The 18,473-nt window shown below is 40.8% G+C and overlaps 1 protein-coding gene across 8 annotated transcripts; it reads right to left on the bottom strand.

Annotated features, from left to right (window-relative positions):
• Positions 1–884: 884 nt before the first annotated feature.
• LOC106605566 (carcinoembryonic antigen-related cell adhesion molecule 1-like) lies at positions 885–18,473 on the bottom strand. 8 transcript variants are annotated; one of them, XR_006769962.1, is made up of 9 exons: positions 18,189–18,459; positions 14,305–14,322; positions 13,999–14,148; positions 11,055–11,321; positions 8,245–8,520; positions 7,813–7,930; positions 7,573–7,601; positions 6,978–7,098; positions 885–1,500 (listed from the first exon to the last, which is right to left on the bottom strand). XR_006769962.1 is itself a non-coding variant. In XM_045718715.1 (8 exons), the coding sequence occupies exons 1-7, from the start codon at positions 18,232–18,234 to the stop codon at positions 6,980–6,982; spliced, it is 756 nt and encodes a 251-aa protein (XP_045574671.1). In that variant the 5' UTR covers positions 18,235–18,457; the 3' UTR covers positions 885–1,781; positions 6,978–6,979. The 8 variants fall into 8 exon arrangements, 4 of the variants coding, with proteins under 4 accessions (XP_045574671.1, XP_045574670.1, XP_045574673.1 ...); XR_006769961.1 differs by having other exon boundaries at positions 11,055–11,208; positions 18,189–18,458; XR_006769964.1 differs by lacking the exon at positions 14,305–14,322 and having other exon boundaries at positions 18,189–18,473.

The raw sequence follows: 18,473 nt of genomic DNA, 5'->3' as shown, positions 1-18,473 counted from the left end.
CTCCACAAATAAGTATAGAAGACAAGACTACAATAAGAGTTTTCTACAGTAACACCTGATATGAGGAAGAAATATTACATGTATTCATGAGTTACATCACTGCATAAAGGAACAAATGACCAAACTTCCCTATTTGTAGCACAAACTCCACTAAAACCAATAAGGAAGCTGTGTGGAGTTGTACCTTTACTGAGTCTGATAACAATGTTGCCCTCTGTTGCTTTGCAGGCTTTGACTGATAAACACAGTGGACTTTGGTCTTGGGGTATATCCTGATAGGAAGTGAAGCACAATTTACATTAATTTGAGATTATATATTGTAATAAACATCTGTGCTTTATAATCCATCTCTAACACTGACATCACTGTAGGATCTTTTAGGACCATCACCCAGCTTTGTAGGAATTAATGAACTGAATGGGGTGGCAGGTAGCCTAGTGGTTGGAGAGTTTGGCCAGTAACCGAAAGGTTGCTGGATTGAATCCCCTAACTGACAAGGTAAAAATCAGTTGTTCTACCCACGAACAAGGCAGTTAACCCACTGTTCCCTGGTAGGCTGTCTTTGTAAATAAGAATTTGTTCTTAACTGACTTGCCTGGTTAAATAAAAAGGTCACATCAACATATTACTGGTCACACTTGACACAAAGAACAACAAAGATGGAGAAATAGATGTCAATATTTGTTATTCTATTTTTACATCATTTAAAGCATATAGCTTCTGTGCCTTTTTGGCACCATAATTGACAATACAGCCTACAAAAAAAGTGTATTTACAGTACAGTCCCCACCCCTACCACCAGAGGACACCCTTATCATTATGCTTTAATTTATTAAGTTTGTCACATGTATTGCCGTGTTGAAGGGAGGACCAATACGCAGCAGGAATGTGGATGCTCATCTTTTAATTAGATATAATGAAGCATACACAAAAAACAAGAAAGCCGAAGGCCAGTTTCACAGGCTAAAGCAATAATACTTAGCAGTGCAAAATGTAACTACCCACAAATGACAAACCAAACACACACCTACTTATAGGACTCCCAATCAGAGGCAACTAGAAACACCTGCCTTCAATTGAGAGTCCAGCACCCAAACCTACACATAGAAAAACTAACCTAGAACATACTAATTCAGAAACATACACCCAAAACCCAGGAACACCTAAATAACACACCCCTCTAAACCACACACACAAAAAACCCACCATACAAAACAAACATACCTCTGCCACGCCCTGACCAAATATAATACAAATAATACCTAAATACTGGTCGTGACAAAGTTACAGTATAGTATTGTATTATCTACTTATTATTAATATGTTTTTAATTACTAAAAGTACACAATAAAAGCAGACAATCAAACATAAGATAAATGTATTGATTATTTACATTACAGATCCACACTGGGTGTTATCATGCAGGTGTTCTATGTGATGATGATGGAATTCACTGGAGAATGGTGGTTGAATGAAGATCTTTTCCATTGACTTTTCTTACTGTTAGATTTAAGGTGAGGGAGAAAAGTGACACAGCATGAATACCTTTTAACACATAAATACATAGTTTTTTTTATAAGGGCACAGGGCAAGACCCAGATACGGGAGGCAGATGGTTCGAGTCTCTGATATTTATTAGTATCCAAGGGACAGTCAAAAGATTATAACAAGGTCAGAGTCCAGAGGGTACAGAGGGGCAGGCAGGCTTGTGGTCAGGGCAGGCAGTATGGTCAGCCAGGCAGGTTCAGAGTCAAGGCAGGCAAGGGTCAAAACTGGGAGGACTAGCAAAAAAAACAAGGAAGAGGAAAAAGCAGGTGGATGGAGTAACACGCTGGTTGACTTGACAAAACAAGACAAACTGGCACAGACAGACAGAAAACACAGGTATAAATACCCAGGGGATAATGGGGAAGATGGGTGACACCTGGAGGGGGAGGAGACAAGCACAAGGACAGGTGAAACAGATCAGGGTGTAGAAAAGGCCCATGGAGTTGGCGGAAGAATCCTTTAATTCATGGCCACATGCTCAGCTGGGCCAGGGGCGCTTTAATTAGGTGAGGGGAAATGTCTGACAGATCTCAACTCATTAAAAGGAGGAAATCGCCATCGCCCGACCTCACTGCTTTCTCTTCCTTAACTCTGTCTAATCCAGAAGTTCTGTGCGTCCATGAATCCACGTAAGTCCACCGAAGCTGTTACCTTTCCATCTGTTACCTTTCCATCTGAACTATGTTGCGATCGGGAGAGCGGGCCATCAGTTATTATTTATAATTATTACCGCGGAGTGCGGCTTGGAGCGCACACTTCAAACCTATTGTGTAATGTAAATGATACATTTTATTTATTTTTATTTCACCTTTATTTAACCAGGTAGGCCAGTTGAGAACAAGATCTCATTTACAACTGCGACCTGGCCAAGATAAAGCAAAGCAGTGCGACAAAAAACAACAGAGTTACTCACAGGATAAACAAAAGTACAGTCAATTACACAATAGAAAAATCTATATACAGTGTGTGAAAATGGAGTAAGGAGGTAAGGCAATAAATAAACCTTGGTAGCGAAGTAATTACAATTTAGCAAATTAACACTGAAGTGATAATGTGCAGATGATGATGTGCAAGTAGAAATACTGGTGTGCAAAAAAGTAAATAAAAACAATATGGGGATGAGGTAGGTAGTTGGGTGGGCTATTTACAGATGAGCTATGTACAGCTGCAGCGATCGGTAAGCTGCTCAGATAATTGATGCTTAAAGTTAGTGAGGGAGATATAGGTCTCCATCTTCAGCGATTTTTGCAATTCGTTCCAGTCATTGGCAGGCGAGAACTGGAAGGAAAGGCGGCCAAAGTGGGTGTTGGCTTTGGGGATGACCAGTGAGACGTACCTGCTGGAGCGCGTGCTACGGGTGGGTGTTGTTATGGTAACCAGTGATCTGAGATATTGCGGAGCTTTACCTAGCAAAGACTTATAGATGACCTGGAGACAGTGGGTCTGGCGACGAATATGTAGTGAGGGCCAGCCGATGAGAGCATACAGGTCGCAGTGGTGGATGGTATATTGGGCTTTGGTGACAAAAATGATCACGGCCCTACAGATCATCACAGGCCAATCATGCCATCGATATATGGTTAATATGTAATGAAATTCAAGATGAAAACAAACTTGAAAGGGTGAAATATGAAACGTCATTATTTGCTGAACTGATCAATTCTGATATAAAACTGATGGGGATTATACATTGAATTGATATACACTGATTGAATTATTTGCATTATTCTGCTCATGATTATGAGCAGAATAATAAAACTGATGGGGATTATACATTGAACTGATATACACTGATTGAATTATTTGCATTATTCTTCTCATGATTATGATGAATAGTTACGAGCCTAAATGACACAAGGATGATTCCTATTGACTTTTTATTGAACTGAATTGCTGAATTACCTAATTATGTTAATAATGAATGATTGTTATGATTTGATCTTTGATTATGAATTTGATTGGATACATGTTATTATGTTTCCTTTGTTATGCAGCACAGACTACCCAGTAAATATACCACTTTATGGTTAAAGGAATTCCTGCCTCAGTCTCATCCATTCCTGTGACCCGTGACCACCTGTTCACCTTCTCTGTCAGTCATCCTACCTGTCCAGCCACCCACACAGATTCCACTAATCTTTCACAGGGTGTGACAGTTTTTACAGTATTGCAGTCACATGGTGCCGTGTGGTCTAGCACAAACTTACCATTATCCTAGTATCATAGTTACTCTTGAAGTCCTGCATTTCATAATTTGGGATAAAGCTTAAATTAAAAAAGGCAATACATAGTAGCAGTGGTGTAAAAATACTTTAAAGTACTACTTAAGTAGTTTTTTTGTGGGTATCTGTACTTTACTATTTTCCAAAACAAAAGAATGTACTTTTTACTCCTGACACCCAAAAGTACTAGTTGCATTTTGAATGATTAGCAGGAAAGGAAAATTGTCTAATTCACACACTTATCAAGAGAACATCCCCAGTCATCCCTACTGCCTCTGATCTGGCAAACTCACTAAACACAAATGCATAATTTGTAAATGATGTTTGAGTGTTGAAGTGTGCCCCTGGCTATCTGTTAATTAAAAAATCTAGAAAATTGTGCCATCTGATTTTCTTAATATAAGGAATGTTTTATTATTAATATTTTTACTTTTACTTTGATACTTAAGTATATTTTTGCGATTACATTTACTTTTGATACTTAAGTACATTTAAAACAAAATTATTTTAGACTTTTACTCAAGTAGTATTTTACTGGGTGACTTTCACTTTTACTTCAGTCATTTTCTTTTAAGGTATCTTTACTTTTACTCAAGTATGACAATTGGGTCATTTTTCCACCACTGCATAGAAGTCAACAGCCACACCAACAGTTGCCACAGTGGAGGCTGCTGAGGGAAGGACGGCTCATATGAATGGCTGGAATGTTATCAAACACATGGAAACCATGTCTTTGTGTTTGATACCATTCCATGTACTCCATTCCAGCCATTATTATGAGCCGTTCTTGTCACGCCCTGACCTTAGAGAGACATTTTATTTCCTCTATTTTGGTTAGGTCAGGGTGTGATGTGGGGTGGGAATTCTATGTTGTGTATTTCTTCGTTTTGGCCGAGTATGGTTCCTAATCAGAGGCAGCTGTCTATCGTTGTCTCTGATTGGGAATCATACTTAGGCAGCCTTTTCCCTCCTGTGTTTGTGGGTAATTATTATTTCTGTGTGTGTTTTGTGTGCGCCTCAGTTGCATCACGTTCTTTTCTGTTTTCCTGTTTATTGTTTTGTTCGGTTTCACCTCAATAAAAGATGTGGAATTACAAGCACGCTGCGCCTTGGTTGATTTACGACAGGGAGTTTGAAGATGGTGTGGGAGATAAGCAGCTGTGCTGAAGGGGAAAGAACATACATATTTTGGCTATAGGAGGAGAAGACATCTGGTTCTGATAGAGCAACAGGCCACGGTGGGAGGCATAGCGACCTGACAACCAGACTTGAGCTATGCAGAAAGGGCCCCAAATACTCAAGATATCCAGACAAAGGGGTACAGAGGAAAGGATGAGCATACACTGCATGCATTATTTTTGTACCACATGAGGAGGCCCTGCTAGCATTATAATCTATACAGCTGTCAGATGTGGGCGTTAACAAGCAACAACTGATATGGAGAGATAGGACTCTGTAATATGAGAATTTAGTCTTTTTCATGGAGGGGCTCAGCTCTGTTGCGTGTGTGGGAGGGTCCTTCCATGGAAGGGCTTGGCTTTGCTACTCTGTATTAAAGTCTATATTGAATTCACAAGTTCTTGTAAGAGTATTATGTTCTTAAGACAATTTTCCACGACAATCGCGAACATGACAGAATTACCCACCACAAGAAGACCAGGCAGCGTGCGCCTACGGGGAAGACGAGGTGGACATGGGAGGACATCCTGGACGGCAAAGGATCCTGGACGTGGGAGGAGATCCAGGCCGGAAGGGAATCGCCTCCCATGACAACAGGTGGAAGCAGCGAGGGAGGAACAGCGACGTGATCGGGAGTCACGGCAACGACGGAAGCCCGAGAGGCACATTTTTTTGAGGGGGAGCACACGGGGAGATTGGCTGAATCAGGGTTGAGACCTGAGCCAACTCCCCGTGCTTACCGTGGGGAGCATGTGACTGGTCAGGCACCGTGTTATGCGGTGATGCGCAATGTATCTCCTGTGCGCATTCACAGCCCGGTGCGCTCGTTGCCGGCCCCCCGCATTTGCCGGGCTAGAGTAAGCATTCAGCCAGGAATAGTGGTGCTAGCTCAGTGCTCCTGGTCTCCAGTACGCCTCCTCGGTCCAGGATATCCTGCGCCGGCTCCGCACACTGTGTCGCCAGTGCGCATTCACAGCCCAGTGCGTCCTGTGCCAGCGCCCCGCATTTGCCGGGTGAAAGTAAGCATCCAGCCAGGACGGGTTGTGCCAGCTCTACGCTTGAGACCTCCGGTGTGCCTCCACAGCCCAGTATATCCTGTACCTGCCCCACGCACCCGGCCTCCAGTGAGTCTCTCCAGCCTGGTATGCCCTGTGCCTACTCCACGCACCTGGCCTCCAGTTCGTCTCTCCAGCCTGGTACGCCCTGTGGCAGCTCCACGTACCAGGCTGTCAGTACGTCTCCTCAGTCCGGTGAGACCTGTTCCGGCTCCACGTACGAAGCCTCCAGTGATGATCCATGGTCCAAAGCCTCCAGTGATGATCCATGGCACGAAGCCTGTAGTGATGATCCATGGCCCGGAGCCTGTAGTGATGATCCATGGCACGAAGCCTCCAGTGATGATCCATGGCACGAAGCCTCCAGTGATGATCCATGGCATGGAGTCTGCAGCGACGGTTTCTTTGTTTTGGCTGAGTATGGTTCCTAATCAGAGGCAGCTGTCTATCGTTGTCTCTGATTGGGAATCATACTTAGCCAGTCTTTTCTCCACCTGTGTTTGTGGGTAATTATTATTTCTGTGTGTGTTTTGTGTGCGACTCAGTTGCGTCATGTTCTTTTCTGTTTTCCTGTTTATTGTTTTGTCCGGTTTCACCTCAATAAAAGATGTGGAATTACAAGCACGCTGCGCCTTGGTTGATTTACGACAGGGAGTTTGAAGATAGAGAACGTGACAGTTCTCCCCTCAGCAGCCTCCACTGAGTTGCCATGAGAAAATATGAAACCTCAAAGTCCTAAACAAACTTTTACAGCGATCATATGTTAATTAATAACCTAAATAGGCCAGAGGCTGAATAGCTGTCATTGAGTCAAAACTTAAACATCCTGGATAACACTTTCCTAGACAGTCTTTCCATACATATCTTTTTCACATTGTACATCTTGTTAAGCAAATTTATCTTGTTTATTACAGTACGACTGTAGTAGAATACAGACGTGCACCGACATCCCACGTGACCAGGGCTTACTTACTGTCAGGGCCGTGGAGATTGATTTTGTCTTGTGTTCTCATATACAGGTGATGTGTTCTCATATACAGGTGATGTGTTCTCATATACAGGTGATGTGTTCTCATATACAAGTTGTTGAGAGCCTGTAAGAGATATACAAATAGTAGGGGTTGAATAGATGATGCTACAGTATCTTGTCTGCATTTGTTTGCATGAGCATTGTTACACTGTTAACCATTAGTGGTTACATTATTAAGTCATAGTGGTGTTGTACTATATGTGACTCACCACCTGGTGAGTCACATATGATGGTGCATTTTACATTGGATAAAAGTAGAGACTCAGAGCGACAAAATTGAATATCATACACTGCATTTGAGGAACAATGGGAAAGTAATTCTGCTTTGAAAGTTGATCAACTTGTAAACTCACTTTTGAAAAAATGGCCTTTGAATGTTTTGTAATTTGCCTGAATCCATTTAATTTATTTGTGGAAACTAAGTCGCTCTAAATAATAGTCCCTGTAAACGTAAACGTGGAGTAAACAAACATTTAAAAACCATTAGTAATTAGAAATACCATGACAACCTGTAAGATTGGAGATACATTATGCTTACCTCCTTGATGCATTGGCTCAGCATTGGTTCTATATACAACAAGAAATTAACACTGAAAGTTTGCTGTTTAGAAAATAAGAATATAATATTACAGTGCTTTGACAGTTTTACAGTGCTTTTGAAATACAACTAGGCCCTCTTTGTGAACAGTTTAGATGAATGTGAAAACAGAGCCTACATTTTCTACCAACTGCAGTGATAGAAAATACACTTGTTTGACTGAAAAGTTTTTTTACTCACCCATTTTTCCTAATGAAGAACACTGCAACACTAACTGCCCCTCCCACAACCAGCAATACTCCAATCACAATACCAGTGAGGGCACGAGCAGGCAGAACTGGTGATAAAGAGTCCTCTGCTGCAGAGACCAGAGACAAAACCATGCAGAGATGAAAGGCTACACAGTGAACAGGCAGTACTGCACACTACAGTGCAAATAGTTAACAATTACAACACAACAAAGACAACTAAAGGAATAGCCATGTGTTTGTTAGTTGGTAATTAGTGTGATGTTACACACTCAAACTGTTAGGTATATCCATATAATTACTCTGTAATATCTTACATATCCAGCATTCACACCGTAACTGTCAGATTTTAATGCAACCCCCCCCCCCAAAAAAAAACACAGTAATTGTAACCCCAGGCTTATAGCAGAGTAGGCCTACTTACACTTTACAAGGAGAATGTCTTTAGCATCAGCGGTGCTGACGAGGTTGCTGACTCTACACAGGTATTCTCCACTGTCTGTTCTCTTCACAGGGTTTATGGACAGCACTCTCTTATCCTCGGAGATGGTTAGGTTGCCACCAGCAGACAGAAGCTGACCATCCTTCATCCACTCTCTGGTGATGATGGAGCCAGAAGCATCACAGGTTAAGTTGACAGAATTCCCCTCGATGATTGGAGGGTTTGGGGAAGTTGTAATGATAGCACCAGATATTGGTTCTGTGAAGGATAATGGTTATATGAATCAGATATGTTGGTTTGATAATACAAATTGTAGTCTAAATTATAGTATAGATGATATATTATCTTGTCAAACAGTAACAGTTTCCTGAAGACACGATGAGCACATGTGAAATGAACATGCAACATGGTAAAAGTGTGTATGATAAAGTAAGTAGGCCTGCACGTGGTATATGAAACGTGAATAAAAGGTTAGAAGTCCAGTCGATGCGGAAGAACTCTCAAAGCTGTGACATCTCCTTCATTCTCTGTTCATCCTACTCGTATGGACACTTTTCAAAAAGGCCATTGAATGGTAACAAAGGGATGATCATGCGGTTTGCTTTTTCTTCAATGCATGACAGAGCAGTGGCCAGCTACTACATACAATGCGCATACAGAAAATGTCCTCACAGCAACCAACACTACATGGAATAACCCATGTACAGTATTCAGAACAGTATCAGCTAGTGGCTTGCGAAAGTATTCACCCCCTTGGCATTTTTCCTATTTTATTACCTTACAACCTGGAATTAAAATATATTTTTTGGCGGTTTGTATAATTTTGATTTACACAACATGCCTACCACTTTGAAGATGCATTTTTATTTATTTATTGTGAGAGAAACAAGAAGTAAGACAAAAAAACAGAAAATTTGAGTGTGCATAACTACTCTCTTTGGGGGCAAAGTCAATACTTTGTAGAGCCACCTTTTGCAGACATTACAGCTGCAAGTCTCTTGGGGTATGTTTCTATAAGCTTGGCACATCTAGCCACTGGGATTTTTGCCCATTCTTCAAGGAAAAACTGCTCCAGCTCCATCAAGTTGGATGGGTTCCGCTGGTGTACAGCAATCTTTAAGTCATACCACAGATTCTCAATTGGATTGAGGTCTGGGCTTTGACTAGGCCATTCCAAGGCATTTAAATGTTTCCCCTTAAACCACACAAGTGTTGCTTTAGCAGTATGCTTAGGGTCATTGACCCTAAGTCTCAAATCTCTGGAAGACTGAAACAGGTTTCCCTAAAGAATCTCCCTGTATTTAGCGCCATCCATCATTCCTTCAATTCTGACCAGTTTCTCAGTCCCTGCCAATGAAAAACATCCCCACAGCATGATGCTGCCACCACCATGCTTCACAGTGGGGATGGTGTTCGCGGGGGGATGGTGTTCGCGGGGGGATGAGAGGTGTTGGGTTTGCACCAGACAGAGTTTTCCTTGATGGCCAAAAAGCTAAATTTTAGTCTCATCTGACCAGAGTACCTTCTTCCATATGTTTGGGGAGTCTCCCACATGTCTTTTGGTGAACACCAAACGTGTTTGCTTGTTTTTTTTTAAGCAATGGCTTTTTTTCTGGCCACTCTTCCGTAAAGCCCAGCTCTGTGGAGTGTACGGCTTAAAGTGGTCCTATGGACAGATACTCCAATCTCCGCTGGGGAGCTTTGCAGCTCCTTCAGGGATATCTTTGGTCTCTTTGTTGCCTCTCTGATTAATGCCCTCCTTGATGGTCTGTGAGTTTTGGTGGGCGGCCCTCTCATGGCAGGTTTGCTGTGGTGCCATATTCTTTCCATTTTTTATAATGAATTTAATGGTGCTCCGTGGGATGTTCAAAGTTTCAGATATTTTTTTATAACCCAACCCTGATTTGTGCTTCTCCACAACTTTGTCCTTGACCTATTTGGAGAGCTCCTTAGTCATCATGGTGCTGCTTGCTTGGTGGTGCCCCTTGCTTTGTGATGTTGCAGACTCAGGGGCCTTTCAGAACAGGTGTATATACCGAGATCATGTGACAGATCATGTGACACTTTGATTGCACACAGGTGGACTTTATTTAACTAATTATGTGAGTTCTGAAGGTAATTGGTTGTACCATATCTTATTCAGGGGCTTCATAGCAAAGGGGGTGAATACATATTGTAACGGCTGTCTGGAAGAGGGAACCAAGGTGCAGCAGAGGATGTGTTCATCATTAGAATTTTAATTCAAATAAACAAGAGAACACTACAAAATGAACAAAAACGACAGCAAACAGTCCTGTTAGGAAAATACTCAAACAGAAACAATTACCCACACCACCCAAAGGAAAAACATGCTCCTTATGTGTGACTCCCAATCAGCAGCAACGAGCTTCAGCTGTGCCTGATTGGGAGCCACACACATGGCCCAAAACAAAGAAATACCAAAGCATAGAAAAAGGAACATAGAACGCCCACCCAATGTAACACCCTGGCCTAACCAAAATAAAGAACAAAAAACCCCTCTATGGCCAGGGCGTTACACATATGCATGTACCACTTTTCCGTTTTGAATTTTTTAGAATTTCTTGAGAAGTTATTATTTTTTATTTCACTTGATCAATTTGGATTATTTTGTGTATGTCCATTACATGAAAACCAAATAAAAATCCATTTAAATTACAGGTTGTAATGCAACAAAATAGGAAAAATGCCAACCTTGCAAAGTTAGTTCAACCATGAATCCTTAAAACCAGTCCCATGACATCCTCCATCTCAATCTCCTCTCTGCCACTTACCTAGCACAGTGATGTCAGAGGGCTCAGATGTCTGGTACCTCAGGGTTCTGGTATTATGGGCCCAGCAGCTGTAGCTACCACTCTAACTGGCCTGGATGTTCTCCAGCTTGAGTTCTGGTCTCTGATTGGACAGCAGTGTTCCATTTAGAGCCCACTGAAACAGGGCAGGAAGACTGGGCTGAGCGGAGCAGGACAGAGTGAGGTCTGACCCTGATCCATACAGTACATCTAAAGGGGTCACCTTCATTGTTGTGTTTTCTGGACCATCTGCAATGAATGGTCCATGTCAAACACCACCATGAAAGATGGAAGGTTGACCATCAGTGATTTACAGAGATAATTTCTAGAGACCATGTTCAAATGACCCATTGGGCCATTCTAACAATATTATGGGTCCATTATCAGTCCACGTTATCAATATTAGTGTGTACCTAGTTTCAGCATCCCATCACCAGCAACCTGTAATCAGCCACCAGCACATGAAATAGTGATGAAAGCTTAGGGACATACAAGGATGAAATGACCAAATAAGGCCATTGAGACCTGCCACAGAATGAGACCGAATTTCGAAAGCATTATATATTAATGATACATGAAGCAGGGAAAATGTCTCCATAGACTGGATCTAAAACTGAAAGCAAAATATTAAATAACAAAGCATCAAGCCTTGTTATTTCTAAGCAGGTGTCCTTCTGAAGAGCTCAACAGTGGTATTAATAACAAATAGATAGGTCCCGCTGGATTCATAACTGCTCCATATCTCAAAGAAATGTGCATCAAAGCAGTAATTCTAACTTGGGAGCCAAGTAGGACAACACAAGCTGACCATGACTATCTTAATTCTGAATGGAACTGAATGTGTCTATTCGAAAATGTACCTAACACACCTTTACTTCAATATTGATGCTGAGATGAATAAAAACAGATTGTGCTCTAGGCAGATAACAGATTTGGCCTTGTTCAACACCATCATACACTAGTAATCTACAATGTATAAAAATAACATAATTGGGAATGGGAAGAGATGGACAGAAGTAATGGTTCACACTGAATGAAATCATTGAATTTGAGAAATACCTACTAATGCAAAAGCAATGACAGACAGTAGCCTAATCCACTTATCGGCCATAGATATGTCTGTGATTTGGCCAGAGGAAATGTGTACTTTACTTCAAAACCATTTACGAAAATATGGTATAGTAGTATGGTATATATGTACAGTGCAATCGGAAATAATTAAGACCCCTTCACTTTTTCAACATTTTGTTACAGCCTTATTGTGAAATGGTTTTAAAAAAAAAATTTCCCTCATCAATCTACACACAACCCCTCATAATGACAAAGCAAAAACGTTTTTATTTAAGGTAATTTATCAAAAACAACAACAAAAAATGACATTACATAAGTATTCAGACCCTTTACTCAGTACTTTGTTGAAGAACATCGAATTGTTGATTACAGCCTTGAATCTTCATGGATATGACACTACAAGCTTGGCACACCTGTATTTGGGGAGTTTCTCCCATTCTTCACTGCAGATCCTCTCAAGCTCTGTGAGGTTGGATGGGGAGAATAGCTGCACAGCTATTTTCAGGTCTCTCCAGAGATGTTCGATCGGGTTCAAGTCCGGGCTCGGGCTGGGTCACTCAAGGACATTCTGAGACTTGTCATGAAGCCACTCCTGCGTTGTTTTGGCTGTGTGCTTGGGGTCGTTGTCCTGTTGGAGGGTAAACATTCGCCCCAGTCTGAGGTCCTGAGTGCTCTGGAGCAAGTTTTCATCAAGGATCTCTTTGTACTTGCTTCGTTCATCTTTCTCTCGATCCTGACTAGTCTCCCAGTCCCTGCCGCTGAAAAACATCCCCATGATGATGACACCACCATGCTTCACCGTAGGGATGGTGCCAGGTTTCTTCCAGACATGACACTTGGCATTCATGCCAAAGAGTTCAATTTTGGTTTCATCAGACCAGAGAATCTTGTTTCTCATAGTCTGAGAACCTTTTAGGTGCCTTTTGGCAAACTCCAAGCGGGCTGTCATGTGCCTTTTACTGAGGAGTGTCTTCTGTCTGGCCACTCTACAAAAAAGGCCTGATTGGTGGAGTGCTACAGAGATGGTGGACAGTCTAGAAGGTTCACCGATCTCCACATAGGAATTCTGGAGCCCTGCATGAGTTACCATCGGAATCTTGGTCATCTCCCTTACCAAGGTCCTTCTCCCTGGATTGCTCAGTTTGCCCAGGAGGCCAGCTCTAGGAAGAGTCTTGGTGGTTTCAAACTTATTACATTTAAGAATGATGGAGGCCACTGTTTTCTTGGGGACCTTCAATGCTGCAGACATTTTTTGGTACCCTTCCCCAGATCTGTGCCTTGACACAACCCTGTCTCAGAGCTCTACCCACAATTCCTTCTACCTCATGGCTTGGTTTTTGCTCTGACATGCACTGTTAACTGTGGGATCATTATATAGACAGGTGTGTGCCTTTCCAAATCATGTCCAACCAATTTAATTTACCACAGGTGGACTCCAATCAAGTAGTATAAACATCTCAAGGATGATCAATGGAAACAGGATGCACCTGAGCTCAATTTCGAGTCTCATAGCAAAGGGTCTGAATACTTATATAAATAAGCTATTTCTGGTTTTTACATTTCAATACATTTTCAAAAATGTATCGAAACCTGTTTGTGCTTTGTCATTATGGGGTTTTGTGTGTAAATTTATGAGTAACATTTTTAATTTAATGCATTTTAGAATAAGGCTGTAACGTAACAAAATGTGGAAAAATTCAAGCGGTCTGAATACTTTCCGAATGCACTGTATGTGGCTTTGAAATGTTTCTGCAGTCCAGCCTTACAATGAAGTATTTTGACTGATGTGAAATCTAAAGCTAGAAAATGGAGGGGAAACTATTGACTGATAAAGGTAGAATACAAAACATCTTACCATACACTTCCAGTTTGGTGTTTTCTTCCACTGATACTGCTTCAGGTGTTAAAATGGTCACTGTGTATTGTCCACTGTCAGTCAGATCAAGATTCATGAGCTCCAGGGATCCTGACGATCTGTCCAGATTGATCCTGTCTCTGTATCCAACTGCAGGATTTAAAGTGTCAGTAAAGCTGATATAGTTTAATATAATAGTTGTACCATTAACTTTCCATTGTAATGTTATAAATGGCTGGGCTAATGCTCTGTTAAATGTCACACTCCCTCCTATCGCCCCAACCAGGGACCTGTCTGGTAACACACCTGCTCCATAACAAAACCCTGGGGAGGCAAGAACAGGTTTGAGTTACAATGTGTGTCGACTTTACTGAAGTACACAAGTGATCCTGTTTCTGTATGTCAGTTGAATGATGTCACTTCTACAAAATGATTGTGTAACACACCTGTCCGCTGATGTCAATGATATGGCTGGATAGGAGAAACAAATGCCATCTATACATATCTACCTATAAGGTGACTAAATCAACTCCTCTTGTTGCAATAAATTAAAACGAATGAGGCAATGATCACAGCAGCATTTGTTTTTATATCAGAATCCTTATTTTTCATTTTGGGTCGAATGGTAATGCTGTACATTAAGTTTCCCCTATTACTATGTAACTACACAGTAATAACTAGTAACGTCGTTGAAGTTTCATAGCAATTGATATGTAGGCCTATTTAAACTTCTTTGTCTGCTGTAACTATAAATGACAAGATCAACAGGCGGTCAAGTAATACAGTTGTTTTTCAGTTTTTCAGGCTATGATACGGCAGCATGTATATGATGATTACATCAAGCATATCTATGATGATTGCATCATCACAAATAGCAGCAGAGCAGACAGGCAGTCAAAGCAATAGTGTTCCTTTTTACTGCTTTCCATCCCAAGGGGGTCGGGTCGGGACGGACCGGAAGGGCTGTTCAATCCAGTCGCGCATCCTCAGCCTTTATGTTATTACACATTGTAACTAATATGTTTTGTAATTACATTTTTGAAAGTCACCTCCTGGTTAGCCTATTGTCTGCAAAGGTTGATACAATGTAATTACATAGCATTTAAAAAGTAAATCCTACTGTGTTTCACTTTACATTGCTTGATTATAATTACATTGCTTGATTATAATTACAAGAGTATTCTTTGTAACAACATTGTAATTACAAAACATTTGATTCAATGTACCTGTCACAGGTTTAACTTATTTGCATGTTTAATTTAACTAGCATTTCTATTGGTTAATTAACTCCAAACTTATAACCTGTCACTTTCCACCTCGTGACACGTGTGGTGTAGTCGGCAGGATCTGGCCCACTGAGTGTGCAGTTGTGGAGCAGGGGCCATTTTCTTTGTCTCTTTTACTGTTTTGTGTTTCTATGCTCTCATGTTCTGCAGTCTCCTGTTGGGTGGTTCTGGAGGTAGCTCTGGTAGAAGAGGAAATCATCCCCTGTTGGACTGAGAGACTACAGCATGTGTGACCTAACTGGCCTAGGGAGTATTGAGGTGCCATATGGGTGAAGGCTAAGAGGTTCAAAGGACATGGCTGGAGGTGTGTGGTATGGTGAGCTGAGGGGAATGTGCCTGTAGCTCATGCCCTGAAGCAAGGATATGCATATTATTGGTACCATTTGATAGGAAACGCTTTGAAGTTTGTGGAAATGTGAAAGGAATGTAGGAGAATATAACACAATACATCTGGTAAAAGATAATACAAAGAAAAAACCAACCGTTCTTTTGTATTTTTTTCGTACCATCAGAATTTGATCACTCACTTTGAGCCAATCTATCCAGCTATCCACAGGTCCCATGGCAGTGCTGACCTTGTTGTGGAAAATATTGAATCAAATACTTCTCAGATACCGGAGCTTGTGAATTCAAATAGACTTTATTACAGAGAGTAACAAAGCCGAGCAATTCCATGGAAGAACTAACTCTTCATTCTTAGTACTTGACTTTTATACAGTCTTATCCTTACATTACGTCATCACTCCACTCTACGAATCTTGTTGTCTTACTTAGTTTCCATTCTCTTATTGGCTCAGAGATTGGAGCATAGATTATATTGGTGGCGTGACATGCCCCCTCCTACTGTTGCCCCTCACTGATTAGCTAATGTTCCTGTGTCACGTCGTTCGTCGGAAGGAGCGGACCAAAGTGCAGCGTGTGTATCGTTCCACATATTTTATTGAACTGTGAAACTATGCAAGATACACAAATAAAGTAAAGAACAAAAACAACAAACCGTGACGAAGAGGTGCAACATACACTAACTCAAAAACAATCTCCCACAACCCAGGTGGGAAAAACAACTACTTAACCTGTTGGGGCTACAGGTTAGCAATGAACCCCGAGCCGGGATTGCTAACAAGGCTGGAAATTCAAAACATCAAAAATCGAATAATTTCAATTTCTCAAACAATCAACTATTTTACACAATTTAAATGATAAACATCTCCTTAATCTAACCACATTGTTCGATTTTCAAAGAGGCTTTACGGCAAAAGCATAAAGTTAGATTATGTTAGGACAGTACATAGCCACAAAAGTACAAACATCCATTTTCAATTCAAGGTCAGGCGTCACCAAAAGCAGAAACCAGCTTGAATTATGCACTAACTTTTGTCAATCTCCATCAGATGACACTCCTAGGACATTATGTTATACAATACATGCATTTTTTGTTCCATCAAGTTCATATTTATATCCAAAAACAGCATTTTACAGTAGCGTGAAATTCAGATTTTTTCTTCTCTGAAATGCTTCCGGTGAACATAACAAAATTACTATTCGAAAACATTGGTAAATTATAATATTGTCATTCAAAGAATAATATATTATCATCTCGTAATTGCTACCGAATGGCCAGATCTCAAAATAACTTTACTGGGAAATCACATTTTGCAATAAACGGGGTGCTATGCTAAGAACAACAGGCTATGCTATACAGTTAGCATCATCTAAAATCGATAATAACATTGTAAATATCCCCTTACCTTTGATTATCTCCATCAGAAGACAGGCATCCCAGGTCCGGAAGGCATCCCAGGTCCGGAACAAATGTGGTTTCTTTTGACAAAGTTCATAATTTATGTCCAAATAACACCAAGTACTTAGCGTTCATTATGCTCCCACAAAACGTGGTGGGGGGCTGGTAAAATCACGCCGAAAAGCTAAAAAAACCTAGTAAATAATCTATTTATGTTCGTTCAAACATGTCAAATGTTGTTTAGCATGAATCTTTTGGTCCATTTTTAACGTTAAACATCAGTAATATTTTCACACAACCTATCCTATGTCTAGATAAAAAATTATGACAAACTCACGTTTCTCAGATTTATGCGCAGGCGCAAAAAAATGAAGTGATGACATGTCAACTTCCTTGGATTCTAATTTGCTCTCTGTTTATCATAGACGCTTCAAACAACTTTATAAAGATCGTTGACATCTAGTGGAAGCCGTAGGTGTTGCGAAATGAATCCTTTCTCACTATGGTATCTATAAAACAATGACACTAAATAGTACAGTCACAAAATTCACATTTTTTTGGATCTATTTTTCACAGGTTTTTGCCTGCAATATGAGTTTTGTTATACTTACAGACACCATTCAAACTGTTTTAGAAAATTCAGAGTGTTTTCTATCCGAATGTGTTAATAATATGCATATCCTAGCTTCTGAGTTGGTGTAGGAGGCAGTTAAAAATGGGCACATATTTTTTTCAAAATGTCTCAATACTGCCCCCGAGCCCCAACAGGCACAGTCAACTTAGTGTATGTAAACTTCTGACCCACTGGCCTGATTTTAACTTCTAGACTTTTGTCATTTGGCTTCAGATTTTTATGATTAACCATGTGACAATGATTTTCAGAAACTGTTCCACGAAAATGTGCATATATTAATACCTAGCATGCAGATCGGTAGAAATGTTAGGATAAATTGTAAGCTTCCACAAACTTGAAACTCATGAGATGCCTATTGTCTTTACTATTACACCCATTTAAAAAAACGGGCCCGCCTATGGAAATCAAATGCCCATCCAACTGATTTGTTCTGGCACCGGGTCTGCCTCTCCACTCTGCAATTAACATCCCTGTTTGACCTCTGTGTGTCTGTGTCTGTGTCTGTGGAGAATGCCAGGTAAAGTCTCACCTGAAAGTACTGCCATGGTGAAAGAAACTACTGTAGCTGCTTCCATTTCTCCTGATGTTACAAATGGTGATTCAGATTGAATCTGTCCAAACAAATAACAAGGCTATTCAGTAATATCAGACTCTTTGTGATCAAAATATTATATACAATTTAGATAAAATGTCTTCCAAAGTGATACTGCAGCACAACGGAACAAATAACCAAAATCTAATGACGCTTCAATAAGGAAGTTAGCTGCACAGGATTTCCCCTGTCATAGTGTTTCCTTCTGCAGATATTATAAAA

The sequence above is a fragment of the Salmo salar genome, chromosome ssa05 (genome assembly GCF_905237065.1).
Source record: "Salmo salar chromosome ssa05, Ssal_v3.1, whole genome shotgun sequence".
Taxonomy (NCBI): domain Eukaryota; kingdom Metazoa; phylum Chordata; class Actinopteri; order Salmoniformes; family Salmonidae; genus Salmo; species Salmo salar.
Note: the sequence above shows the minus strand (reverse complement) of the source record. Positions and strands in the feature narration are given on the sequence as shown.